This window comes from Suricata suricatta, chromosome 11 (assembly GCF_006229205.1).
Source record: "Suricata suricatta isolate VVHF042 chromosome 11, meerkat_22Aug2017_6uvM2_HiC, whole genome shotgun sequence".
Classification (NCBI taxonomy): Eukaryota; Metazoa; Chordata; class Mammalia; order Carnivora; family Herpestidae; genus Suricata; species Suricata suricatta.
In genome coordinates this window covers 45,036,556-45,064,067 of record NC_043710.1, presented here as the reverse complement: position 1 = coordinate 45,064,067, position 27,512 = coordinate 45,036,556, and the positions used below count along the sequence as shown (strand labels likewise).

Below are 27,512 nucleotides of genomic sequence, written 5' to 3'. Positions count from 1 at the left end.
GCTGACAGCTCAGAGCCTGGAGCCTGCTTTGGATTCTGTGTCTCCCTCTTTCTCTGTCTGCCCCCAACTTGCACTCTGTCTCTCTCTCTTAAAAGTAAATAAACATTTAAAAATTAAAAAAAAAAAAAAAAAAAAAAAAAAAGGACTTAGTTTGGTGAGCCAGTCCTTGCTCCCCGTGGTGGGTGGGCTGTGATCTGCCCCCTCCGCCCCTGTCTCTCTTCTCAGCGTTCTCTCTTGCTGCTCTCCTCCGCTCCTCCACCAGGCTCCGTCATTTTCCAGCCACCGTGCCTTTGCCCCTGCCATTCCTGAATGGATCAAGATGGGAATCCAGCCATCCTTCAAAATCCACACAAATGCAACACTTTTGTGAAGCATCCCTGATTTCCATTGCCCTCCCCAGGGCAGAGATTTGCCTGTGCCTTTTTTAAGCCCCAAAGCTCTTCCTGTGATGTAGCACCCTTTACACGGGACTTTATGCTAGAGCTGATATGTTGGTGGTGAATCCTAGGGGCCTGCCTGTCACCCCTCACCCCCTCCAGTGCCTCGCAAGGGCCTAGCAAGCCCCAAGTGTTGGATAGAATGGGAGAGTGGAGGTGGGGGGCGGTCATTGGAATTAATGGGAATGTTTCATGCTTTCTTCTCCAGCCATTTTGGCCCATGGGCACAGGCTGTGCCCGAGGCTTCCTGGCAGCCTTTGACACAGCATGGATGGTGAAAAGCTGGGACCAGGGCACCCATCCCCTGGAGCTGCTGGCCGAAAGGTGAGTATTGACAGCAGAGATTCAGACTGGGGGTGGGGCTGGTTCCAAAACCAGACAGGAAAGGGAGAAAGTCTGGCCATGAACCTGGAGCCTCTGTCCCCTTTGCCTTCCCACATGTGGCCTGATTTGATCATCAGTGTCCCCAGGGAAACTTTCTCTGGCATGTTCTGCCTCCTTCCATGACTTCTCTGCGGGCCAGGACCTTATGACCTGAATGCACCAGGGAACTCTTGATCTGGAACAGCCCTGAACTTGGGGTTCGCAGCACTGCCCAATCACTGCAGAGTCAGGAGAAGTTTAGGCAGAAGCCTTCCCTGCAACGCAGAGTGTGCTCCCATGGGGGCTGGATTTCTGACCTCCCCTTCTGCCACTGAGATCCTCTGAGGTTCCACCCAGACCCCTGTGGCTTGCCACGTGGCTGTGACAGCTGGAGGACTGGGAGAAGTCAGGGCTGGCGAGTGGGGTGGGTCTCTGCTGGTCTTGGGTGTGGAGACCTGTGGTCACGGGGGGCAGGCCATAGGACGCAACGCGGCTGAGTGGCAGTTATGGCAAGACCACAGGTCCCTCTCTGCCAGTTCTGTGTCCCTTCCTTCTGCTCGGGGGAAGGAGGCCAGCGTCTCTGCCTCTGGACCCCCTCCCACCCCATCTCCAGCCCTTCGACTCTCCCCTACTTTATGGATCCATGAGGAACCGTGAGGGTCAGGCATTGCAGAGAAGGAGTGTACAAACATTCAAGGAGCCCTAGAGAGCAGGGCAAGGGGGGTACAGACAAGGGCTCAGGCTGTCATAGTAACCCCTGACCTTTGGACTTTGCCTCATCCTAGAGAAAGTCTTTATCGGCTGTTACCTCAGACCACCCCGGAGAACATCAACAAGAACTTTGAACAGTACACCTTGGACCCGGGGACACGGTACCCGAATCTCAACTCTAACTGTGTCAGGCCCCATCAGGTAAGTCCTTCCCTGGGCCCCCTCTGGGCCACCCGTCACCGAACATCGGGTGGGGGGGACACACGTAAAACCTCGCCACGTTCCAGATGAATCTCTGGAAACTACTCCTGAAATCATTGGTGCACTATATGCTAATGAACTTGGATATAAATTTTAAAATTAATTAATTTAAAAAGAAAAAAACCCCACAGCTTTGCCACATCCCTGGGACTGAGGCCACTGATGCCTCTTGGCTCGGGTGTCGGACCAATTCTCTCCTGGAGAACCCCGGGAGAAAACGAGAGTCTGCGTGTGCCTAGCCCACAGGAAAGAACTAGAACATCTGTGGCGTCCATACCTGCACACGTGCTGATGTGTTTATCGTGCGTATGTGTTGTGGAGCATGTCCGTGTCAGATGGTCTATCCGGTCAGCCGTCAAGCCCTTCCAATTTGCAGTCCAACAGTCCCTTTTCCTCCCATTGACTCAGAAATGCACGACAGCCAACTTCTCCAGGCAAATGGCATGAAGAATGGTGTGATGTTCTTAAAGTTAGCTGATTATGTTTTCTCACGCCTGAGTTCCCCCACGTTTGGGTGGACAACTGGGTGGACCCGCCGCTCCGTGTCTCAGGTTCCTCGGGTTCCCTTGCTGAAGGTCATGGCCTCCAGTGAGAGGAAAAGAAAGATGGTGGACACCGGGTAGAGGCTGGGTCAGCCCTGAGACTGGCTTTTGGGGGATACTGGGGGCAGTGGTGTGGTCTCCTGAAAGGCAGCACTAACCAAAGCGCTTGCTTGCAGGTGAAACATTTGTACATCACCAAGGAGCTGGATCAGTGGCCTCTTGAGAGGCTGGGCTCAGTGAGGAGATCCGTGAACCTCTCCAGGAGAGGTAAGCAGCTGTCCTGGGTCCTCGGCCAGGCTGCTGGGTTGGGGGTGGGGTGGTCATGGGGGCTCAGGCCCTGCAGCCCACTAGATTCTACTGCTAGGACCTGGGTGACCTTACCAGGGACTTCTCCTCCATCCCACATCCTCCTCCTCAGTAAAACCAGGACAGCAATGACGCCACCCGTAGATGGGTTGAAGAGGACTTGATATGCGTGGAGCACTTAGGCCAGGAGAGCGCACTGGGGAACCACTTCACTGCGGCCTTGCTTCTCTTTCCCTCTGGTTTCCAGGGTGGGGGTCTCATCTCCCTGGCTGGTTAACAGGCTCCATGTACTACCCTCTTTTCCTGGAGGAAGGAGGGGACAGTCCTGGCATCGCTCTGGCCTCTCAGGTCGCCGGCCTGCTGAAAGAACTCTCTGGCTTCCGTTGCTTGCCTGGACCCCACATCCTCCCGGCCGCGGGGCACACATAGCCTTACCGGCCCCCCTCCTTCCCTTCACACCCCATGCCCCACTGTGCCGCCCCCGTAACAAGCTGTTGCACGTAGCTTGGCCGACCTTTCTAGATGCTTCCCATGGCACAGCCCCCTTCTTTTTCCCAGAATGCCTTCTGCCTGATGAATCCCTAGAGACTCCTCAAGCAGCAGCTACACCTCCTCTGGGACTCTGCTTGGGCGAGTTCTGCTGCCCTGGCAGACGAGGGGCAGACCTGCTCACGTGCCCCTCACCCCCAGTGCCCACATCTCCGCCATCGCAGTGCAGTATCATCATCACCTGCCACCATGTCTGCCTGCCCTGCCAGTTGAGATGTTGGCAGAGTCCACCCAGTCCTTCCTGCTGTGTTCATATGTAGCCTCTGACCCACGCCTGGCCAGAGGGGTCTCAGGGACTCTGCTGCAGGAGAACAGCATCCTGTCCCACCATCCTGCCCTCCCGCCATGCTGTTGACAGGGTGCCTCGGGGAGCACACATGCCCTTGGTCCTTGCCTTGGTGCTGTTCCTCCTGGTCCCCGGGGAGGCTGCTGAGCCTTCCCCAGAGCCCGTCACCACTCTATATCTCCCCTTGCTGCAGAGTCCGACATCCGGCCCAGCAAGCTCTTAACCTGGTGTCAGCAGCAAACTGAGGGCTACCAGCACGTCAATGTCACCGACCTGACCACATCCTGGCGCAGCGGCCTGGCCCTGTGTGCCATCATCCACCGCTTCCGGCCTGAGCTGATGTGAGTTGGGGGCTCAGGCTGAACCTGCTAAGCCCTGCATGGCCCCAGGGGACCCTGGAGACAAGGGGGTCCAGAGCTGTTCTGTGAGATGCAGAATCTTGGCTCGAAATGTATCTTCTATTCTTAAGTTTGCTCTTATCCATTTGCACTGATTACTATCAACAGCGTGTGTGACCTCTGTTCCTAAGGAGGAGGAAAAGCAGCTCAGGCTGCATGTGTGTGCTTGTCCTCACGTTCCCTCCATTACTGGGGAAATTGAGCCTCTGCTCCTGGGATCTCTACCCACAAGAGAGCAATTCTGGGCAAGACCTTATTCTGGGGACCTGTCTGAGAGTTTTACAGCTAAAAGAGTTAGATCCAAGATGGAGACTGATTAGCTGTGTGGCCCTGGGCAGGTCATTTGCATTTTCTGAGTTTGATCCTTCATAAATTGTCAATAATGGCAGCATCGTTAGGGACGTTGGACACACTTTGTAATGTTGAAGGCCCAGTAATACATCAATTGATGTTGGGTTCAAATCAACAACGGAGTGACTGCTCGCCCACAAGTACATTCATCCAAAAGGCAGAAAGGAAACCCACCAAAGGGTCATCAGACAATATCTTTAGGAAGTGAGGTTGCCTCAAAAAGGAGATGAGACACTCACTTGTTACTTCATATGTTGTATACCCCTTGGTTCTTTTTTCACAAGATATTCATATTACTTTTAGAATTAAAGGCACAAGCAGGGAAAGGAACTACTTAAAGATAAAGTAGCTGCTAAGTTTTCCAAACAGGTGTAAATTATCTTCCCATTGTTTCAGCCCAGGCAGCAATGATATTATCATGGCCTAAATATGATTTGGTCCCACCCTGAGTGAGAAGGAGACCCCCCAGACCAGCAGATGTGGTGGAGGAAGTGGGGGGTGGGGTGGTGAGGACAGCAGGAAGGGGATGATCGGGGGCAGGGCTGGGGTCCAGCAGAGTGTCCCTCATAATGTTCCTCATGGGTAAGTTTGTTCAGTTCTTCACTCCTCTGGCTCCTGTCCTTGAGCTTGATTTTGTTTTGATTCTCCAGCAACTTTGACTCTCTGAATGAAGATGATGCCGTGGAGAACAACCAGCTGGCATTTGACGTGGCCGAGCGTGAGTTTGGTATCCCCCCAGTGATCACCGGCAAGGAGATGGCATCAGCCCAGGAGCCGGACAAGCTCAGCATGGTCATGTACCTCTCCAAATTCTACGAGCTCTTCCGGAGCACCCCGCTGAGGCCTGTGGGTAAGGCCCTGCTTTGGGGCCAGGCTTTGCTGTGCCCTGGGGCCATCTCTGCCCTGTGCCCTGATGTCATCTGTTCTGGGGCTGGCCCATGTCTTCCCTCTCACTTTGAGGCCAAATGAGAGTGGACCCCACCCACCCAGACCCATGTGTGTAAGTGGGTATGTGTGGCAGGTGCCACGAAGGGCTGAAGCTCTGCCCCCGTGGCTGGGAGCTCACTGATGGAGCTGTGCAGCCCCCACCCAGCTCACTTGTGCCTTTTGTAGAGGGTAAGAAGATTATTTGGAGGGACCTTGTAGCCATGACATACCCCTCATCCTGGGGTAGTGGTGATGGGGTCTGATCTCTGTCCTATTTTTATTTCTTAATAGATTCTTGGGGCAAAAACTATGGAGAAAATGCTGACCTCAGCTTGGCCAAGTCCTCCACTTCTCATAACTATCTCAACCTCACGTTTCCAAGGAAGAGGACCCCCCGAGTAAGTGTCGGCCTGCTTCTGTTTGATGTCTCTTTGCTCATGGATGGGCCAAGGGGGAGGGGGAATGTCTTGCTCTCTGTCCATTAATGCTGATAAATTACGCAGATCAGGTGTTCATAGAAGACATGAGCAAAGCTCAGTTTAGTGACCGCTTTTGGAAGTTGCCCGACACCATGTAGCTAGCTTCGGTGACCCAAAAGTAGCTACAGGAAGGGCGTGGCAGAGAGCTGAGAGGTCCAACAATGGAGCGGTTTTTAAAGTAAATCAATATTACACTGTATGCTAACTACCTAGAATTTAAATAAAAACTTGAATAAAATAAAAAGTGAATCAGATTAGCCCTGCCTCCCAGGGGCGTAAGGAGGAGACGATTTCTTGCTTGTTAAACAGTTCAGATCAGGAACACAATGACCGTTAGTGGCAGAGGTGTGTGGGAATGCTACCTTGACACATTCTGTTTTGTTAATTTCCTTCCTTCCTTCCTTCCTTCCTTCCTTCCTTCCTTCCACAAATGTGTATTGGGACCTGAGCCCCGCGTTGAGGCACCAATTGTCGGGGCCCGCCAGGGACCTACTGTCTGCCACCTTTAGGGCTGAATTCTTTCTGACAAGTAGCAAATATACAGAGGTGAAGAACATATGCCTTTGAGGAGCTCAGAGCCTAAAGAAGTTCCCAAACTTTCCTGCCTTACAGCACCTTCGGTGCCCCAGTAATTTTGACCCCAGCACCCCTAGATCAAAAGAAACACCTTAAAGTTCTGTTTGCTAAGTAGGTAAGTCCAAATAACTCCGTAGGGATGTTTTGCAAGGTGTATAACAGACTTTGCCCTGTTTCTCTAGAAAATGCATCCTCCGACTCCTCTACAAGCACACTATGGGGCCATGGGGTGACTTGGTACACAGTTTGGGAATTATGAGCCTAATGAGAAATTATCATTTTATTTGAATGACGGCATCCCCATGCTAGATAGGATACAAGTTATCTTGCTCAGTGGGCTCTTTTACAGATCAAAAAAGTAGAGGCTCAGAGATATTAGGTGGCAAGGACTCACACAAAGCTCGCCTCCCTCCACAGAGGGGCGGGACGGCCAGAGGGCTGCAGGCCTCTGCGTGTGTCTCGGTCTCCCTAGGTTGCCGACAGTCTCCTGCTTGTGGTCAGTCGTGCCCGGTCCTGCCAGCCCTCCACCCAGGGAGGGGCTGGGGCCACGTAGCCTCCTTTCTTTCCCTCAGCTGTGTGAGCAAGTGGTCAGTTTTTCCACTGAGGTCTAGGTTCCCTGGAACATCATAGCCTTGGAGCTAACTCCAGGCGCGGGCATGTAATGTTCTGCCACACCCTGTCTGCAGGACGGACGGGCCAGCCCGGCCAGGGCTGGGGAAGGAAGGTGCGTAGGCCCACACACCGCAGCTACGCAGCCGAACTGCGCCCATTCACTGGCCCTGTGTGACGGCTGTGTGGCGTAGCACATGTCCTACTGATGCAAGCCATCTTCCGGAGACCACTGTAGTCTCGTTGCACCCCCGATGAGCTCGATTTCTTCTAAGGATCCCCACTTCAGGCCTCCCCGTTCCAAGCAAGCCAATTAAGTCTTTCTGGAAACTGAGGCAAACATGTAACGCCTTTCTCCATTTACCTGCTTTCTCCCACCACTTAGCCCACAACTGGGGACAGCACAGGGAGCTGGAGAGGAATGTTTAAATCTGTCACTCACCACACCTCTGTTTACAGAGTGACGGAATTGAACCAGCTTGACCAGCTCTGGGTCACGTGGTGAGAATGGTCGACAAAGCCAGCCAGACCCTCCAAGGGCTTGCTAGGTCCTCACCCTATTTCACGCTGGCTCTGCTAGAAAATGCAGGGGAAGTGGGTGGGCTCTGTCTTGGCCCACCCTGGCGAAGTTTGAACCATGTCCAGTCACCCCCGAGGTGTGCCAGTGGGCTACCCATCCTGAGAGGGGTCCCGTCCCTCCCACTGCCCCATTTATGTCTAGGATTTGCCATGCTGTTTGGATAGGTAGAAAGAGTAGGTCATTGAAGTGGGTGCTCGGCGTGGGCATTATTTGTCCTCTTTCTCCTCAAATGGATTGAATGCTTTCTCTGGGTGGGCCAGGGAGTTAGGCTGCTGGATCATATTCTGCCTTAGTCATCACTAAGAGATGGTCCGCCACTCAGTGCTAGTGTAGAGATTGGACCACACACAAAGTACCTCTTCCCCATCTGACCACATGTCTTCTTGTATCTGGATACTCTTTGGTTTGGGAAACCTATTTGTAATGCTCTTTGATCTTGACATTTCTCACAAGCAGGGTACTATGTGCACTGCAACTTTCCCCAGGATGGGCATGGAGGATGTCTACACAGGAGAGTCTGAAAGCTGCACGCGCGTGCGCACACACACACACACACACACACACACACACACACACACACGCTCCATCACAGTCACACCCAGACATGTGGCCCTCAGTGCCCCAGCTCAGGTGCCCCTGTGGGCCAGCCATGCAGGGTAGGCTGTGCCCACATGACTACACCACCCAAGATCTGTACACCCAGGATCTGTACATGTAGGGGCATCTCTATTCACTCCCTTCCCGCATCCCTCCCTGGCCCTGCCTATGCCATCACTAACTTCCAGAAGAGCATCTTGATATGGAGATCGAGGAGCCCATATTTGTTCACAATGTGGCACCTTAATCTGGAGAGGATCCGTGTTTCTCTGCAGAGCCAGTCTCAAAAAATCTCCCTCCCTGGCCTGGTTTTCACTGCTGGTGCTAAATTGTTGTCTCATCCCTAACCTTGATAGCATCTAAATCCAACCAAGCCGATCAACCTCAGGCAAAATAGAAGACTTTTTGCCTCCCATGACTTTGTTGGCTTTTAGAGAATATAACTTTCCCGTCATTCCGCCAAGAGGACCGTCCCTCCAGTGAGGGGTAAACTACTGAGGCTGGCTGATCAGCTCAGGAGACCGAATGGCCAGACCTGGGGAAAGAAGACCTTGGGGATTATGTTTTCCTCTTTAAAAGCTCTCAGTCTGCTTATGAAGGTCTGCCTCTGGTCCTGTGGCATAGGAAAATTCCTGGGGACTCCAGACGTCCCATCACCATGCCCCACAAGTGACATCTGAACATACATACATAGTCTCTGTCCTCCTGGGTATGCACTCTAAGACCTACTGCATGTGGGCAATGCCTGGATTTATGGCATCGCCAGTCATTGCATCCATGACATTACACACACTCGGGGCGCCCGATCTCGGTTTTCCCCATCCCGAGCCTACTCCTTGGAGGACACACAACACAGAGGTGTCACTGACTCATGAGAAGCCCATCCCGGAAGCTGGGTTGGCAGTCCCGGGGTATTTATTTTGCTCGGCTGGCTGATCGTGACACACGTTCTCCGTCAGCACTGATCCCGGGAGAGTAGAGTTCCCAGAGCATGGCTCGTGTGGGCGTCTGGTCTCAGTAGTGAGGGTGCCCCCGCAGCTCTCCCCTCCTCACCCCTCCCACACAAACACTGTCCAATTAGCCAGGGGTCCTTGGTAAGGAAGTATTTCCTCCATCCCTGTTTGCCGAGCACCTCTTTTCTGCTGGGTCCCCCTGTCGATGCTGGGGGTAGAGCAGAGAACAACACAGGCAAGGAGCCTGCTCGAGATGCGGACCTTCTCGGGGCCCTGCCTGAATTCCTCTCCCCTCCCCCCTTCCAGCCACTCTCACACAACCTCCACCCAGCAGCCGGGGCTCCCCACCAGCTTTCTAGTACTTCTCAATTCAGAGATGTGAAGAAAGCCCAGGAGAGTCGAGGGCAGCAGGTTGGGATGCTGCCCGGCTAAGCAAGCCCCGGGCCTTCAAGCTGCCCTCTGGCACTTGCAGTTTGCAGGCTGATCTCTCTCCTACTCTCTGTGCAACAGGGCAAGGGATTCTGAGCTGACTTTCAGAACTGGAGTACCCTGGAGGCCAGGCAAAGCCGTATTTAGGCCTGTGGGCATTTGGCACATGCTTGAACCTCTCAGAGGTTCCATTGCTTGTCTCCAAAGTGATGGCGATGACCTCAACATCGCACTGCTGGGGTGCAAAGACGGCATGAATGAGTGTGTGCTGCAGGTGCCAACCCCTCCCCCTGCCGCCTCCCATGTGGAAAGGCTCCACAAAGGGTAGCTCCTGTCCCTTAGGAGTCCCCATTAAATGAGGGTGCATGTTTTCTGAGCTGACGAGTCAAGCTAGTTGGATTGAATACTTGGTTCTGCCTCGCAGCCATGATCGATGCCGCGCCTTACAGTGTACGAAGCAGTTCCCTGTGTACCTCACGGGCTCCTTGTGTTACCTTTCGAGGGAGGTGGGGCATGTATTCTCATCCCGGTTTTAGAGAAGGACAGTCTGGAATGTGGGAGGATTAAATTGCGATGTCCCATCATGGTGGTGAGAGTCAACGTCTGAACTAGAATTTGGACTTTCTGTTTCTGTCAACTAGCTTGAACCTAAGTAACAGTGTCTGACACTTCTATAGCTGACCCTGAAAGAAGTGTTCTGTGTACAGGACTTCATTAATCTTTACAACGGTTTATGAGCTAGATAGTACAGCTGGTGAGAAAATAAGAGATAAAGAAACTGAAGTCAGAGAAGTTAGGTGATTTTTTTTAAGGTCACACAGCTGGGAATTAAGTCGTCACTCTGTTACTGAGAGAAGAGGTCTCTTGCCAGCGTCACTGGCCATCTTTCTAAATATCATGGCTGCCCCTCTGCTCATTCAGGCATTGCCTGCAGTGGCCGGTTTGTCTTCTTGTACCCCAGATCTAAATCTCTCCAGGGTTAGGCTACACTAGCTAAATATAAAGGCTGTTTCCTTTGGGCTAACATCACATAAAGTTGGGCTTTATGGGAACATGGTTATCTTATACTGATCAGATTAATAATCAGATTAGCTGTTCTATGTCTCTGATTATTTTTTAAATGGAGACACCAATTACTGGGTTTGGATCTACACAGGCTCTGTTAGAACAGTCAAGCCCTGAGCTGTCGAATGAGAGTAAGATGTGCAGCTGTTTGAGAGAAAAGCCAAGTCTTCATTTAAGGTGGAAACAAAACAAACAGCACAACAGAAAACGCTTAGATTATGCACGGAGAGTTCTTGCTGGATCGGACGTCCTGTACTTCCTTGCGCCCCAGCCTCCGCCAGCAAACCATTCACAGGCGCTAGAGCTGGGGGCCCAGACAGCCTGCGCCCCTAAGACCCAACATTGTTGCAAATAAGGTCATCTGTTTCTCTTGGTGTTTGCCCAAGCGTTCGGGCTGGAATAATTTCCATTCACAGAATAATGATTTATTAGAAGCTGAAGGAAATGTTGAAGGGAAAGCAGAGCCCTCGGATCTGTTGTTTTGTGCTGCCTGAACAAAGGAAGGGTCAAATTTCTGAGCAAATACCAATGACCAAACAGTGGTTGATCTTGTCTTTAAAAATATTAAAGGTGCTGGTAAATGTGGAGAGGGAGCAGGGGAGACAGGAGTACCAAAGTGAGGGAAGCAGGTGCTTTCTGCTGGGAGCAAGTGGGTGGACAACAGTGTGGGTTGTGGGCTCTTGGAGTTCCTGGTGCAGCACAAGCAGGAGGTGCCAGACCCTTCCTGCAGAGCAGCAGGGGGCCGGTGGGGCTGGGCTTCAGGGCTTGAGGGGACAGAGTGGCCAGCAGCCCTCCCCACCGCATCCCAAGTGGAACAAAGGCTGGGTTTAAGCTGGCATGCGACAGAGGGCCTGTCCAAGGGGGGAGGCTTCAAGGGGAAGGGGACGTCCAGGCCTTCAGGGGGGCTGGCCGTTTGGAGAAGGTCCGGCTGGAGCCTGGTGGCAGGATTCTGTGTCGTCTCACCATAAGCATCAAGAGGCGATTTTGCTGTAAAAGAGAAAAGCACAAAAAATAAAAGTTGGGCGTCCGTTAAAAAGGACATAACAAAAGCTGAAAAACGAATAACAAAATTAAAAAGACTTTATTGTGAAATGCAAAATGCTTGGCCACATTCAGAATATGTAGCTAGTGCGGCAGAGATTCATCACGACCTTGTGCAAATAGCTGGTTTCCTTTTGTGGGCTGGACCTCAGCACCGGCTTTAAAGCCTTTGGTTCAACCTGTTACAGATTTTTTTTTTTTTGCTTCGTGATTGGTCTCCTTGTTGGATGTGGCACATTTTCTTTTGTCGCTGAACTTTCTTCCTTTAAAAAAAAAGCAAAAACCAGAAAAACCCCAAAACTCTTCCTTTAGTGAGAGAGGAATCCATTTCCAAATACTAGGAAGCCAGTGTGGCACTGAGCTTTAGATTGCATTGTGAGCACCTTCCACCCCGTCACTTTCCCTTGGCATAGTGTCACATGTCCTTCGATAGACGTCCCTAAGTTCTCTGGGAAATGGAGGTTCAAAACTCTGCACCACCAGAGGCCATTGCTGGGGCTAAGATGCGTGGAATATAAAAACGGGAGCCCTGTGCCTGCGTAGAAGTAAAGCCAAGCTGTCAATCAGTTGATGGAAACAAACTGTCTCTCCTCCCCCGTTATTTTTTAAAATCTGTTACAGCAACATCGTTTTATATCCAATTAGTTAGTTGCATGGTAAAACTGCTTGTGGCAAATGTGCTTGAAGCAAGGGCACCTGCAGCAAAGCCGTGTGGCCACAATGCTGGGCGTGGGTAGGGGAACGGTCTGACCACAGGGGCAGGATAGACCTACCTGGCTGGGCGCAGTAGGGCCACCCCATCCAGCCCAGCCCAGCCCAGCCCATACTCCCCAGCTCCACTGGTGCTGTCCAGCCCATCCCTTCAAGACCAGGAGGCTGACAATGAGTGTGGCCTTTGGTGTCCCTTGCATGGTTGCTGCGCTGGGAGTGTGTAGAGTGGGGTTCTCCAGATTTAAATGTTCAGATTCGGGCAGCAGAAAGGAAGCTGTCATAGTGGGGCACAATGTAGGGTGGCCGTGTGATTTACTGTCTGAACAGGCCACTTTTGAGAGTGAAGGGAAGCACTACATAATTCCGCTGAGGAAAACAATACATCAAAACTGTCCTGGGCAAATAGAGTTGTGTGGTCACCGTAGTTTTCAGACCATACCTGACACTCCTTTGAAGTTGATAAAATACCATTTACTTGTGTTTGCAATGGTAACTGAGTAGCAGATTAATTTGTCATTGAATCCCTGGACAGCTGCTCTGAACCCTGGGAATTCCCACATGTGAGGCAGGCAGTGCCACCTACTCGGAGGAGGTGGCCTCCTTGGGGGAGCATGCAGACCAGCATCAGCAGACTGGCTGTGACTGCTCTGAGCCCAGGGTCACGTGCCGGCAGACAGTTCCTGCCTTACCCATGCCACAAGGATTCTTTGTGTTTTCAGATGTTTCAGAATGACCTTTTGTGGTGTGATTCCCATTCCCGAGGACAGAACCCTCCCTCGATTCAGTAAGGCCCCCTCCGGGGCCCCTGAGTGGAACTCTCTGATAGTGAGTGCCACAGCCCAGGGTCATTTATGTCCGTCTCCTGGGCTGACAGCTGTTTGCGGGCAGGGCGGCAGCCCCAGGGCTGGCTCAGGGCCAGCCCAGCAAAGCCGCAGACCTTGATGGCCCTGAGCTCACCATGCTTTCTTGGCCGCTGCAGGTGGACGTCCACACTGAAGACAGCGACATGAACAAACGGAGGCGGAAAGGTTTCAACAACCTGGATGAGGTAAAGGTTGGCTGCCTGATGGCCAGTGGCCACCGTGCTGGTCCTTCCTTCTTTCCTCTCTCGTGAACCACTCGGGTTCCAAGCTTGGCTTGACGGGAAAACCATCGGGCTGTGGTCCTCCCTCCAGGGCTTGGTAGGTGTGTCACCTGGAGAAACAGAGCCTCTCTGGGTGTGGTTCACGTCTGTGAAATGCAGGTGATGCACTGGAAATGTATGGAGTTTTCACAGGATTTTTAAAGATTAAATAAGAGGGTGTATATAGTGTCCGGAGCATGATACCTGACACTTGTGTTAATCAATATATCAGCACTCTTAACAGGAAGTGGGAAAGGGCCCCAGCAGCCCCTCTCATCTCCCAGTCATTGTTTCTACCTTTTGTTTTCTACACTTGTAGTCCTCAAGGCAAGTGTCCCAGTGCCCACAAATGCCACCTTCTGGTGAAAGTGAAAAATTACAGGCTACTTTGTCAAGACCTTGCAAGCAGCAATCTCTCTCCTATAGAAAAATCCATCTGGCCAAAAGGAGAGTATAAGTTCCTGCTTCCCCAGGCAACTCTTTAAAGAGACCTGAGGTACTCACACCATCTGAAAAAGGAGTTTTAACCTCACAAAAACAAGCATAGATATTTTCAGTGAACTGTAGGACACTGGCTTTTCCTAGTCTCTTGGCCGAAGTCATAATTAGGCCCTAAAGGCACAGGAGACAGTTTGTATGATACATTTATACCTGAGTTATAGGACTTAGAAAAGACTTCACCTTATCTGGATGAAGATGCATTTTGCTGTATATTTTTATGACATTGTTGTTAGTGCCTATGACTTGCTTCATATGGAAATCTTGACCGGGCTCCAGACACTGGTTCTCAAAACAGTGACCTTTATGACAAATAGAGCTACAAGGCCCAACCTGAGGCATGGGGGAGCTGCCCATTGTTCACTCCATGTTCTGGAAGAGACAAAGATGCGCTCTGTTAAAGGAAGCCTGGAGTTCGGTTCATGTCATAAAATGTGCACAAATACATTTTATCCACTGAGTTCAAATCACCCTTGTCCAAACCTTTTCTAGAACTTCTTTGATCCCTTCAAGACAGGTTGCTTCCCCATCCAGTGTGAGCAAGAAGCCAGTGAATAAGGAGGTGATTGAGCAGAAGGAGCAGAGGCTGTGAACTGAGTGGGAGAGACCACCCGCTTTTCCCATTATGGGGTCGTGGCTCTCATCTAAAGTGCCTGTGATATGCCCCTGCCTCCTTCCTGTGATACGTGTGTCACACGGAAGTCTGCCCCTGCCTTTCATCCATGGCTCATTTTGAAGGAGTGTTTGTGCTCTTTCTGTTGACGGCAGCACAGGAGTCAGAGTGTGGGAAGAAATCTGGTTTCACCTGCCCCACCTGAGATGTTTCTGGACTGTGATCTGAGCCAAAGCTTTCATTTTGCGAAAGTCAGATTTAACTAAGGAATCATTCTTCCCAAATACTCGCTCCTTCGAATGTAGGCCAGGAGCCAACAGTATCAGCATCACCTAGCAGCTGGTTAGGATTGCAGTGTCCTGTCCCCCAGACGCACTGAATCTGAATCTGCCTCCCAAAGAGAGCTGTGGTGACTCATGGGCACATTAACATTGGAGAAGCAGCTGGTCTCTGACCCAGTGTCTTGGCCCACTTTGGCCTTGTACAAACAGTGACCACTCCAGTAAACCTACCCTCTTCCACTCAAGCCCATATTAATATGCGCAGTTACATTCCATACTTTGAAGTGAAGAGTGACTCTGTGTTTGTCCAACACGTCAGAGTGGCTATATGCACACAGGCTTTCCTCTGGGACTCTTAAGGACTCTTTAGAAGAAAAAAAAATCAATTGACCATAGCTCGCCTCTTCCCATGACTTTCTGCTAAATAAACATATCTTAGTTGTCTTGGGAACATCTATTCCTTTGAAGGAGGTTCATTGCCCCCATGGGAAAGCAGACTGCCCACCAAATAGGATGGCATTCACTTCTGAGGGCTATGGGAGCAGATCCTGTGGTAAGGAGGGAAAACTTTCAATGAACACTGGTAATTTTCCAAGTTTTAGTGTTTAGCAGATGAGCCAAAGATGCCTTCCTTGGAATTCCTTCTGACAGAGCAGTATAACCACGTAGCAGTCACACTGATATCATGTACCCTGATAGAAAGCGCTGAGAAGAACACTTCTGAACTTCGTGGCATCTTCTTCAAAACCCATAACCCCCCTCTGGTCATGAGAAAACATCAGACCAACCCAGCTTGAGGGACTCTGTACAAAATAGCTGATCAGTCTCCTTCAAGACTGTCAAGGTCATGAAAGACAAAGAAAGATGGAGAAACTCTTACAGATGAGGGTGATTGAGGAGATATGATTATCAAATGCCATGTGGGACCTTGACTGGTAGCCTAGAACCTCATGGATGCTGGTGGAAAACTGGGGTAGTCCAAATCAAGTCTCTAGCTTACCTAATAGAATGGTGTGGGGTTAATTTTTTAGTTTTAATAATAGTAGCATGATTATTCCAGATGCTAACATTAGAAGCATCTGGGTGAGGGTATATAGGAACTATTTGTGCTATCTTTGTAACTTTTCTATAAATCTAAAATTATTTCCAGGGGTATCTAGGTGGTTCAGTTGGTTAAGCATTTCCATCCTTGGTTTCAGCTTCAGGTCATAATCTCAGGGTTTATGGGATCGAGCCCCGCATTGGGCTCTATGCTGTCAGTGCAGAGCCTGCTTGGGATTCTCTCTCTCCCTCTCCACCCCCCCCCTGTTCTCTCTCTCTCTCAAATAAATAAACTTAAAAAAATAAAATTATTTCCAGATTAAAAGGTGTTTTTTTTTTAAGATAGCAACAACAGAGAAGCACTGGTAGAGGTTGGGATTGGGGTGCAGAGGAGAGAGGAGAAAGAAGTCCAAAGCTGTGCCTTGCCTGACCGACAGCACCTTTACTTTCTTCACCCCGCCCTCCCGCCCCACTAACCCTACACCTCTGATGTATCTGGAAAATTGTTCTGCTTCTCACTTCATTACTATATCTAACTTTTGAAACAACCAGATGAAGTGGGTTATGCTCCCATTTTACGGATGAGGAAACTTCAGAGAAGTTAAGTAAATTGCCAAGGTCACTGGGCTGGGAAGTGAGAGGCCAGTATCAAACCCTCTCTGGCTCCCAAGTGGGTGTGCCTGTCCTTTGGGAAGATATGAGCATCATCTCATTGGGCATCACCCGCTGCTCCTGCTTCACTTCCTCGGACCATGGTGTCCTTCTTCAGGAAACTAGTCCCCCGTCTTGAGTCCCCAGGCCCCTTCCCTATATCTGGGTGCCAGGATCCAACAACCAACGTACTCAATTTGGCCATTGCAGCCTTCAACCTTTTCCAGCCGGAGCCTTCGCTCCAGTCAAGAGTGCAGCAGCAATAAAGAAGGTGGAAATCAGAACAAAGTCAAGTCCATGGCAAGTCAGCTGCTGGCCAAGTTTGAGGAGAACTCTCGGAACCCCTCGCTTGTGAGGCAGGTGAGTCCTGTCAGACGCTCGCTGGACCTGCCTTCCCGGTGACCAGAACGTGCTGAGAAGCCAGCAGAAACCAGACTCAGAGCCGGTTCAGGCTAGTGGTGGGTGTCAGGTAGGCCAGCCAGGTCTGGCTCAGGTGGGACTGGCGCTCCTTCTAGACCAGAAGTCAGCGCACTTTTCCAGGAAGAACCAGATCGCAGGTTTAGGCTCTAGTGAATATTTTAGGATTCGGGAACCATCCTGTGTCTCTTGCAACCACTCGTCTCTGCCCTTTGTAGCTTGTCAGCAGCCAGGGACGATACCCAAACAAGTGGGAGTGGCTGTGTGCCTACAAAACTGATTTTACAAAAAGGGCAGCAGGCCAGATTTGACCCAAGGACAGTAGTTTGCCACTATTCTGCACTGGAGGAGAGATCCAGAATTTGGTTTCACCTTATAACCATGACTTAATCTGCAAACCATCTTTGAGATGAGGCGTGAGAGAGCCTGAGAAATGCCAGCTGCCTGGGAGCCTAAGTCCAGAGTGAGAAGACATGTGCAAACCCAGGGACACTGAGTCACCGGTCTACGCTCCAGCAGAGCAGCCCCCCAAGCGTTCTCTGGCAGCCCCTCCTCCGTGTTCACTGAGGTCAGGCTGGCAGGACTGCTGTGTCTGAGCAGGGTGGCCAGGAGGCCGAGGAGGCAGAGTGCCATGGGCCAGGCTGTACGCCGTGCGGACTGCTCTCTGACTCCGGCGTCTGTGCTGCATATGGTTCTTTTGGCTCCCCTGAATTCCTTTGGCAGGCTGTCTTCGAGCTTGGGATTTCTCTGAATTTTTTTCTCAATTGCCCCTTTCGGGGGCTTTGCCCCTAGGAGTCCCCAAGTGTCAGTGAGTGTTCTGTTCCATCAGAAAAAATGCATCTAGTGTACAGGGAGGCTTGCCGCCTCCAGGAGGACTCCAGGGCTGGCCACCCTGGCTTGGTGTGGGCTGGCAGCACAGGCCCAGTGCCCCGGCTCTCAGCCAAGAGCAAGGCCTCCCTGGGATTTACACGTTGTTCAAGAGAAGGGGACTCCAGGACTTGCTGTTCACATGGACAGAGAGCCAGGGTTCAGGTTTCCCAGTGGGGCCCTGCTTGCTGCGGTGCTGTCTCTGCCCGCCTCTCTTCTCCTCCCTCTGAGTTCTCAGTCTGACTCATCTTTTCCTTCATGTTTCCTGTGGCTGCTTTTTCGGACTCCCCTTCTTCCTCCCAGGAGTGCCGCGTCTCAGGGATAGGTAAGCCTGTCGTGCGCACTTCCTCTGACCAACCTGTTAACTCTCGCTGCCCCCGGCCAGAGGAGCCCACACCCGGCCCATCACCTCCTCTGAAAAGGCAGGTAGGGCTCCTTCCAGTGGATGCTGTCTTGGTGAAATCAGAGGAGACTTTCATTCAGAGGGGCGGGGTCAGTGGTTGTCGGTGCACCCCACATGGGGCTGAGTGTAGAATCTCTGGGAAGGCAGACACAACTTGGGGTGACTGCCCTCATAGGTAAGAATAACCAAGTATGCAGCATCTGGAAATACGTGCCAGTCAGCAGCAAGATCTGCCCTCCCACCGTGCCCTCAGTGCTGCATTTGCTCGGGAGAACTGGCCACGCAGCACGGGGGATCGTGTGCAAAGCTCCGGGACACATAACTTTATTTGCAGACCACATGAATAGGCAGATTTAGAAATGGATGGATAAGTGGCCGTGGTGTTGGGATGAGCTCAGGTGACCGGGAGCCTGCATACTGCTGGAGGGGTAAGGCTGCGGTGTGGCGAAGGCTTCCCTGGTCCCCAAGCAGATGAGGGCCGGCCAGGGCCAGGAGGCGGCTGGCAGCCATGGACTGAGGCTTTTTCCAGCTAGCATCTCTGGGTGTGAGACAGAGACACTGTTGTGACCACAGTACTCAGAGGTGGCTCGTCTGCATCAGGAGTTTTGTGTCGCTCCAGGTGGTGGAGGTTGAGCAAGGTCTGTGGGGATACATTGCAGTGATTTTATGTCTGTGAGCATCAGAATCACCTAGAGAGGTTTAAAAAATTTTTTTAATGTTTGTTTATTTTTGAGAGACAGAGTGAGAGCAGGGTGGGGCAGAAAGAGAGGAAGACACAGCAGGCTCCAGGCCCTGAGCTGTCAGCACAGAGCCTGACATGGGGCTCGGACCCATGGACTGTGAAATCATGACCTGAGCCGAAGTCAGACGAACGCTTAACTGACTGAGCCACCTAGGCGCCACTGGGTTACTTTGTCTAAGTGCCTAGTGTGACTTGAGACTACAGCTAGGACTGAGCCTGGGCTTGTACGGGGTTTGATCCAGTGGGTTTGGGGTGAGGCCCGAGACTGTGTGTCATTGATGAGGATGTCAGGTGGTGGAGAGTCAGTCCCCGAGGTTAGCGGGGACTCTGACTCACAGCGGCGCCTGGGGTGTTCTCTGTCCCTGGTCAGCATGGGGCTTGCTTACGGTGGGGTTGGGTGTGAATGGGCCACAGTCAGGAAGGAAGGTTGATTTTCCTTCTCTCCCAGTTCCCCGCGGTGGTGACGGGGCATGTGCTCCGAGAGCTAAAGCAGGTGTCTGCTGGCGGCGAGTGCCCGAGCAGGCCCTGGAGAGCCAGAGCCAAGTCTGACCTGCAGCTGGGGGGGCCGGAGAGCTCTGCTACCCTGCCCCCTGGCTGCCAGGGGGCGCTGGCCCTTTCCGGGGTGCTGCGGCGGCTGCAGCAAGTGGAGGACAGGATTCTCCAGGTGAAAGCCTTGCTCCGTGCCCTTCCTCTGCCTGTGTGTGGCGGTGCCTTCCTTCCCTCCCCTCCTCCCTCTGCCCGTGGTGGGTTCCTTCTCTTCCTCTTCACTCCCTGACCCCTCCATCCCGCTTTGTGCGCTGAGACAAGCCTGCCCACCCCCCACTGCCTCTCTCCTGGAAGTCACCCTCACAGTCTCTGTCACTGTCTCTTTTTCTTTCCTCTCTCTCACCTGGCCTGCAGAAGAGGGCTGAGAACTTGGCCAACAGGGAATTTCACAAAAAGAACATTAAGGAGAAGGCAGCTCACCTCGCCTCCATGTTTGGACATGGGGATTTCCCGCAGGTAAACAAGGGGTTTTCAGAGTCCCTCCTCCCCAGAATCCAGATGTGGGACATCCAGCCAAGTGACCACAAGTCTCTGAAGCTTCATATCTTCCCCCTCCCCCTTTTATGGCATGAGGCACTATTGGCTTTACAAGAATTTTGGACAAGTCATCTAAAGAAGACCCAAATGGGAAAAATGCCAAAATGTGTAGATGAATCATGACACAGGGAAAAGCAAGGTAGTAAAGTAGGCTCAGGTTCAAGGAAGCAGAACACACATGCATTTAAATCTTAGAGGGGCCCAAGTAGACTCTGAGCATCCTAAGAGTCAACACCAAGAAGGAAAACTGGCCTGTGCAGAAATCACACCCAGTTGCTTGTGATGTTTTGAGGCACAGCGGGAAAATCTTCCCGTGGCCCAGAGCGGGGAAATCCTGAATGATGGGGCCAACCACAGGCTGGGACCTGTGCTCTGCTTTCCCAAAAGGCAGCATCAGCCAAAAAGAATGGCTTTGCCTGAGAATGGGAAGGCCAGCCCCCTCCGGGCCAGGTACTTCATTCGAAACTTGCTGAAAAGAAGAGCAAGGGCGGGCGAGGAGAGGGAAAAGCTGACAGCGAGGTCCCCACAGTGCCTGTGTGTAAGGTGCTCCCTGCTCGCAGGCAGCCTGGCCTCTAGAACATAGCCCTTCGGCTGCTTGTTCACTCCATCTCCTCCGAACCTGTGTCCTCTGCTACTTGGTGGAGTCACCGACAGGGAGGGATGCTTTGCACCTAGTTCACTTCTGGGTCCCAGGGGCTGTCCTGCACAGCAGCCCAGGGCACTCCTTTCCTAAGTCTGCAGCTGCTATGGGACCCCAAGCTCCAGAGCCAGGGCGCCAGGAGTTAGCGCTGGTGTCTGCGGCAGACGGACGCAGGACTAGGATGGAGCCATGTGACGTGGGAGCCGGACTCCTTGTAGCAGAACGCGGTGTGCCCAGGAGCCAGGCGGTTCTGCTGGGCTCCGAAGGCAGAGGCTTCTCTTTTGTCCTGAGACCCAGGCCTGGAATTCTTTTCCATCTGTGACCGTGTAGGTGTGGGGCTGCACTGCGGAGGCGACCATCCTGTGCACCCCCCAGGGATCACCACAGCTTTCTCTGTTTCTGTTCTGTGCAGAATAAACTACTTTCTAAAGACCTGTCTCCCGTGCACCCTCCAGCTTCTCCCTCCTGCCTTTCATCTCCCGATCCTGCTGCTCCTTCCTCTCCGCCGACTGTTGACTCTGTTTCTCCTGCCAGAAAGGTAGTCATCCTGATCCATTAGCTTCCCCCACCCCCTGCATGTTCTGAGATCTTCTCCTCCTTTCCCTGCCCCTGTGTAGACAAACATCTGGGGCTTGGTTGGGCAGGGATGATGGTCTGTAAGGTACTTTACAACAGTCCTAGCTTCGTTTGGTTTTGTGTTGGAGCAAGCCATGGAACAGAACAGGCAGCACACTGTCAAACAGTGCTGTGCATCTAGCGAGCATTAACTGACGCCCACCATATGCCACTGCATGCTGGATGCTCAAACGGGGAGGGTGGCATGGTTCTTTTACTCCACTTTTGATGATGAACAGCACAGCAGCATAGGAATGAGGAGCCTGCTATGTAGGAGATAGCCAGTATTTGGCTGTTTTTGACCTATCAAAATGGCAGCTTCACACAGCGAACCTACTACTTTTCAACACTATCCATTAATTCTGAGACATAAAAGGGGCAAGTTTATAGGAACCCATGGAGGAGAAGAAGTCTGGAAAGGCTTCACAGAGTAGGCAATATGGGAACTGAGTGTTGAAGGTTACATGGAAGGGGAGAAGGGAATTGTAGAAAGGTCTAGCATGTGCTGAGGAAGGCAGACAGGGCTGGCGTGATGGAAAGTGAATTCTGGTGTAACTTGCCTTGGGAATAGAAGTATTTATGGGAGTGAGGAGGATGAGGGTGAGAGGCAGTCCACTGTTGCTGTTAAAGGGTTCCATTCTGTCCTCTTCTAGCCATGGAAGCCACTGCTCTGTCTTCTAGAAAGTTGACGCAGGTAGCAGTACAGAGGTTGGCTCGGAGCAGGGCAAGAGCTGGGGAGCAAACTTTAGGTAGATAATGAAATGGCACCCTTGAACAATTATTAAATTATGGTTGTGGAGCAATTTCTGGCTGCCACTGGTGGGGTGGTCTCTGGGAGTGATGAGCCTGAAAACAAATGTGAAGCCCAGTTCTCTAGCGCTGCTCATGAAGGAAGCTTGGTCTCTGCCTCGCAAACCAGTCCATCTAGCTCCCCCAGGCTGTCATGGGGTGCAGGGCTGAATGTCCCCCATCACAGCTGCTGTTCCTTTGCTTCCATGCTGTTAGGCTAAAGCCCAACAGCACCACTGAGACTGCGGTGGACGATGCAGAGTGGTCTCTTGGTTCGCAGTCGGGAGTCCCACCCCCAGTGGCCTCCCACCGCTATGGGGAGAAGAGCACAGGAGAGTCTCTAAGAAAGGAGCGAGGAATATTATCAGCTCCTCACTCCTCCACAATCCCAACCATGGGTGTGAAGCAGCCCCTGGAAGGGCAGCAAGAGGAGACATGGAAAACAAACACCCCCAGTTCCATGGGAGATAGCCACGGCCAAGATGCCCAGCATCTTGTTCCAGGCCAGCTGTTGATCGGCTGTTTGACCTGAAGTCTCCTGACCTGTCTGGGCTTCTGTATTTTCTCATCAACAAGAGAGTGGTTTCTGGCTCCTGTGATAGTGAGCTCCCTGGGTGGAGACTGGCATTTTTGTCATCACCATCACCAAGGCTGCAGAGAAGAGCCTCCCCGTATTTGCTCCTGTGGCAGCCACTACAGGATGAGAAGGTGAGGGTGCCTGGGCCATAAACAGGAAGTGGCTGGTGCTCCTGGCTGGGCAGCTGGGCCCCCACCGTGCTTCTCTCCTGCTCAGCTCCTCTTTGACTAGTCTTGGTCAAGGTCCCCTCTTGTCTCTGATTTTCTTTCATGCTCATGGTGACCTGCCTTGAGGGCAGAGCTGGGACAAGAAAAGCCATCACACTTCCCAAGTTCCCTGACTTGATTTCTAGTAGGTGTTTGATCTCTAGGTGCTGGCGAGGCCACCAGGGTCTGACAGAGGCACTTCTTGTCCACAGGCATGTCCCCTGTCACATCATCATGATGCTCCGCTGAAGCCCTCGGCTGCTTCCCCCTCAGGCTTCTCACGCAGCTTCAAATCAATGTCCCCCATTGAGCAAACCAGTTAGTGAACATTCAGCCATTCAGCAAACATTTATTAAACAGCAGACAGCTCGGTGTCAGGCACTTCAGGCTCTTGGGATACGCATCAGTGATCTGGAGTTCTATTCCTTCCCTGATGGGACTTGTATCCTTGTAGGTGGAAATAATGGTCAATGATAATATAATATATGAGTCAACAATATAACACATCAGAAGACAAGGCAGCACATCCTATGGAAAAACTACAGCAGGTAGCAGGGACCTGGCATGCTGGGGAAGGATAGTAATTTTAAATGGGGTTGTGGGAGGATTCTTCCTGGGAAAGAGAATTGAACAAGAGTAGAGTCACAGATAGGAAAACAAAGGTGCAGAGAAGCGACTGGTACCCAGCACTCCTGACCCTGGCCTAGTGTTCTCTGTACCACAGAGACCAAGTGTGAATGGAGTCATTGTCAGAGGCACCAGCCAAGAGGCTGTGACCATGTAGGGCTCCACACACAGGCTCATGGGGAGCTGCAAATAGGGTGGGCTTTGGGATGGCGAGTCTCGGGCCCTCTTCTCCCCTCTATAGCTCTGTTGCTTATTTCTACCGGGTCGTGGCAGAACAGTCACCCCTATTTTTTTTATTGCCTCTCTAGTCAGCCTTGACCATCGAGTATTAGTATAATTGAGCTTATTAATTAGATTGATGTGCCTGTCACACTGTGGCTGACAGTGAGTGGAGAGCTCTTAGAAAGGGCTACCCTGGGATACCGGGCATGTCACTTTCCCCTTTGTGCCTTAGTTTCTCCATTTGCAAAAAGGACCTAATTTGGACTCAACATTCACAACCCCCTCTAGATCTCACTGTGAAGCCATTGTAGACAGTTAGGAATGAGTGGTGGATTTCCAGTTTCAAGCCTTCTTGAAGAGGATGTTGCCAGTGACCTGGCAGCACCACCACTACCAATTTCCCTCCCTCTCCTGGGCCCTACCCTACCACTGATTCAACCCTGAACTTTGTGCATATAGGATCTGGCAGGGAGATGGCCCCCTCTGAAGAGAGAACTGGCTGCACCTTAAAGTAAGCAACAACCTGATGACAAACCACTTCATTCAGCCCTGAAGGAGCTCTGGGAGCCTCACCCCTGGAGAGAACTTAAGGCCTCAGTGCTTCTTTCCAGCAGATTATGGGCTGTTCTCCTCGCCCAGGGCCCCAAGCTTGCCTCCATTCAGGGAAGCCAGAGGAAGGAAGATGCACTTGGAGCATTTTCAAGCAGGCCCTGTGTCCCTATTCCTGCCCTAGAGCCCTATACGCCAATTCTGGGGATCCAGCGATAATCACCTCCACCTGAGAGCAGACCTAGCCAAACTCGTATGAGGACCACATGTGCCTCACGGGGATACAAACTCGGATCACCAGTCCCCAGAGAGATGTGGTCGGGGCTCTGGCTTCAGATTCCACTTGTCTGCCCTCTCAGGTGGATGTTTCGCTTTGAGCTTGAATGATACTGCTGGGAGTTTGGCCTGGATGGTGTCACAGGGCATCTTAAGGTCCTCTCATTTAGGATCTAGATCCTTCCCAGAGTCTTGTCTTTCAAGGACTGAACTAGGGATCATGTCCACTCATATGTCCCCAGCGTCACTGGACTCCTCCATCCCATTAGACTGGCCCTCCTGTGGTGGTGCTGGCCCCCAACCAACCATAAGTTACCTTCTCCTTTCAAGCAGGGAGGTCACTGCTGATTTGGCATCTGGCATGGCTGCCAGTCATTTGCCAAGGCTGGTGAGCTCTTGCGAGAACAAGATGGTGGTTGAGTGTTTGTGCTGCGGAGCAAGAGGGGACTGTGGTTTAGTCTTCCTGGGTCAGAAGAGCAGTGTGCATTACAAAAGAGGCGTTCTCTACATGAGGTGTATTGGTTCCAAAACTGGATTTTCAGGGTTTGCTGTAGAGATTTGTACATAGGAGGAAATCTTGGCTGGGTACTACGTCTTTGTTTCATTTGATACAAGGATAGATCTCAAGGCTACCTTCAACCCCATTGTCTTTCTCTTTTTTCCTGGGATACGACTGCCTTTGGAAGTACACTGTGTACATCCCAACATGGGGTATTTTAGTTTGCAGAGTGCTGGCGTGTCTCAGGGAGGCAGGATGCTATAGGGAGAATATGAGCTTCGAGTCACGCTTGGGTTCAGAGCACCAAGTACCCACTGTGTGACCTTGGATGAGTTGGTGGACCTCTCAGCACCTCAATTCCCCAACCTACGGAATGGAGGTGATGGCAGCTAGCCCTGCGGATAGCTCTGAGGGTGACGGGGATAATGCAGTAAACTGGCAAAGGTAGCATGCCTGAAGGATCCAGTAAACAATGCTCTTTCCCCAGTGGAGGAGAATTCCAGAAGAAGACTCATTTACCTGAAATGCATGTTGATTCCTCTCTTTCTAAAGGCAAAGAAGTCACCTTCAGGTTTCCATTTCCATCCCAGCCACTTAAGAACAGTGCGGCCTCAGGTGAGTTAGAGCCTCCCTGAATCTCAGCTGTGCTGTCTGCGAAGGGGGATTATGAGACCCACCTCGCAAGGCCATGAGCCTCACACACGGATGGGCACAGCACGGTGCCTGGCACCAGGGGATGCAGGTGCGGACATGGGTGCCCACCGGGAGGTCACAGCCCCAAAGGCCTGCCTGAATCTCAGCTCAGAGGGTATAATTTCTGGATCCCTTAAAACAAGGTGGTTTCAATCCTCGCCCTCTCTCCCCCTTGCCCTGAGCATATTCTTGGGCATGCAGGCCCACAGCCTACTCCATGATGGTCCTCATGCAGGGAGTCCTCAGAAAGGAATATCGGCCCACATATGCCCAGGAGACCTCCTCTGGCCCTGCCTGTCAAAACCTCCCCTTCCAGGGAGGCCTCAGCTTGGAGGGCCTGGAAGCTTCCCCCTCACCCTGCCTGAGCTGTGTCGGCTTCATGATGTTCACAGCAAGCCAGGTGGCCACGGAGGCCCAGCTCTGTGGAGAAGCACAGCCCACACACCGGGTATTCTTGGCTGAGCTCCAGGCTGGGGATGCTGAGGGGAAGGAGAGGGCCATCAGCATTGTTGGGCCACAGGTGGGCCCAGGAACCTGTTTCCTCCTTCACTGAGAGCATATGCCCTGTGCCTGGAGTGTAGACATGAGTAAGACACAGTGAAGTGATGACTTCAGTGCATGCAAACCAGAAGAGAGATGGAGAGCAGGGCGAGAACGGCTCATCATGTTCTGAGCTCAGACTGCCGGGGTTACCTCAGGAGTGCCTCCTTGTGGGGGTCCAGTATCTTCTGCAGCCTCTGGGGGTGGTGCTGGTGACAACAGTTGTGTCACCGTGTTTGAATCCAGGTTGACTCATTGAAGAGAAGCCGGTGTGCTCACCCTGGATGGGCTGTATCAGTCTTCCTCATGCAGAGGAGGGAACCCAAGCAACCTAGAGTTTTTCAGACTGAAGGCCATCTAAGAGAAGAGAGAAGTTCCAGAATGTGGAAAATGTAAAGCCTCCCCAATGTCAGTGCTTTGGACTATCTGACAAGTGCTTCTTGGGAGCTCAGTGCCATGTGGGGTGTGGCCCAGATTCTATGGGGACCCTTTTTTGCAGCCCTGCAAGGATGGAGGTGGTGTCCCCATATTATAGACAGAAAAGCTGTGGCTCACAGAAGGCAAGTGGTGTATGTGAGATGACTAATTAATGTGAGATGATGGTCTGCTGGCAGTGTTCACCCATTCCAGCTTGTTCTAATTAATTAACCAAAAAGTAATTAGAATTCAAAAGGAGAGAGGGTAGTAAGTAATACTCCAATTCTTCAAAATAACAATAATATTGGAAGTTACATAAAGGTTTGCCAAAGCAGCCCCACAGCCTTCCAAAATGACCAGTTCCTTAAAAACTCGTGACTGGTATGTGATCGTTTTTGGCTAAATCTTTTTATTTGACCAAACTCCCCTGAATTGTCCTCATGACCAGTCCTCCTCAGGCCTTTCAGCATGTGGATCTCCTTGTTGAGAACCTCTGGGTCTCACTCTGAGGTCAATACCAGGATGCGTTTTCCAGAAGTCTCTCTACAAATGAATCTCTGTGGTTCTCAGGATCCCAAGAGCCTGGTAACTCCTAGGCTGGCTGGGGCAGTGCTGCTCCAAGTGTGGTCCCTGAGCAGGCACTGGTCTGTGACCTGGTGAGCACAGCAAGTGAGAGCATTAGACACCAGAGAGTAGTGCGACATTGCCACACAGCCAAGTGTACTGTCATTTTTCTAGCAATTCACTTGTATTATGTTCAGAAACACCAGGTCACAAGTAGATTCGAGGTTTTTTGTTTGTTTGTTTGTTTTTTTTAATAAAACCTGGTCATTTACCACTGATAGTTTGAGGAACAGTGAGCTAGCACATGTCTGTCCGGTCCATGTCCTCCATCTTCTAGAGCCAATAAGGTATCCTGTCAACAAGAAACAGAAGAGAACCCATGATCCCCAGGGCAATGTTTGCCTATAC

General features: G+C 51.7%; 1 protein-coding gene across 3 annotated transcripts in view; it reads left to right on the top strand.

Annotated features, from left to right (window-relative positions):
* MICAL2 (microtubule associated monooxygenase, calponin and LIM domain containing 2) overlaps nucleotides 1–27,512 on the top strand; it is a 139,938-nt gene that overhangs the window by 101,239 nt on the left and 11,187 nt on the right. The window contains exons 10-22 of one of the 3 annotated variants that reach the window (XM_029915799.1): nucleotides 646–761; nucleotides 1,586–1,712; nucleotides 2,491–2,581; nucleotides 3,649–3,796; nucleotides 4,855–5,054; nucleotides 5,423–5,529; nucleotides 13,151–13,219; nucleotides 16,589–16,738; nucleotides 17,966–18,088; nucleotides 19,256–19,471; nucleotides 19,708–19,809; nucleotides 20,943–21,068; nucleotides 25,443–25,505. In XM_029915799.1, the coding sequence (XP_029771659.1) occupies nucleotides 646–761; nucleotides 1,586–1,712; nucleotides 2,491–2,581; nucleotides 3,649–3,796; nucleotides 4,855–5,054; nucleotides 5,423–5,529; nucleotides 13,151–13,219; nucleotides 16,589–16,738; nucleotides 17,966–18,088; nucleotides 19,256–19,471; nucleotides 19,708–19,809; nucleotides 20,943–21,068; nucleotides 25,443–25,505 (1,638 nt within the window). The remainder of the gene's footprint in view (nucleotides 1–645; nucleotides 762–1,585; nucleotides 1,713–2,490; nucleotides 2,582–3,648; nucleotides 3,797–4,854; nucleotides 5,055–5,422; nucleotides 5,530–13,150; nucleotides 13,220–16,588; nucleotides 16,739–17,965; nucleotides 18,089–19,255; nucleotides 19,472–19,707; nucleotides 19,810–20,942; nucleotides 21,069–25,442; nucleotides 25,506–27,512) is intronic. The other 2 variants (XM_029915800.1, XM_029915801.1) reach the window with 2 other exon arrangements.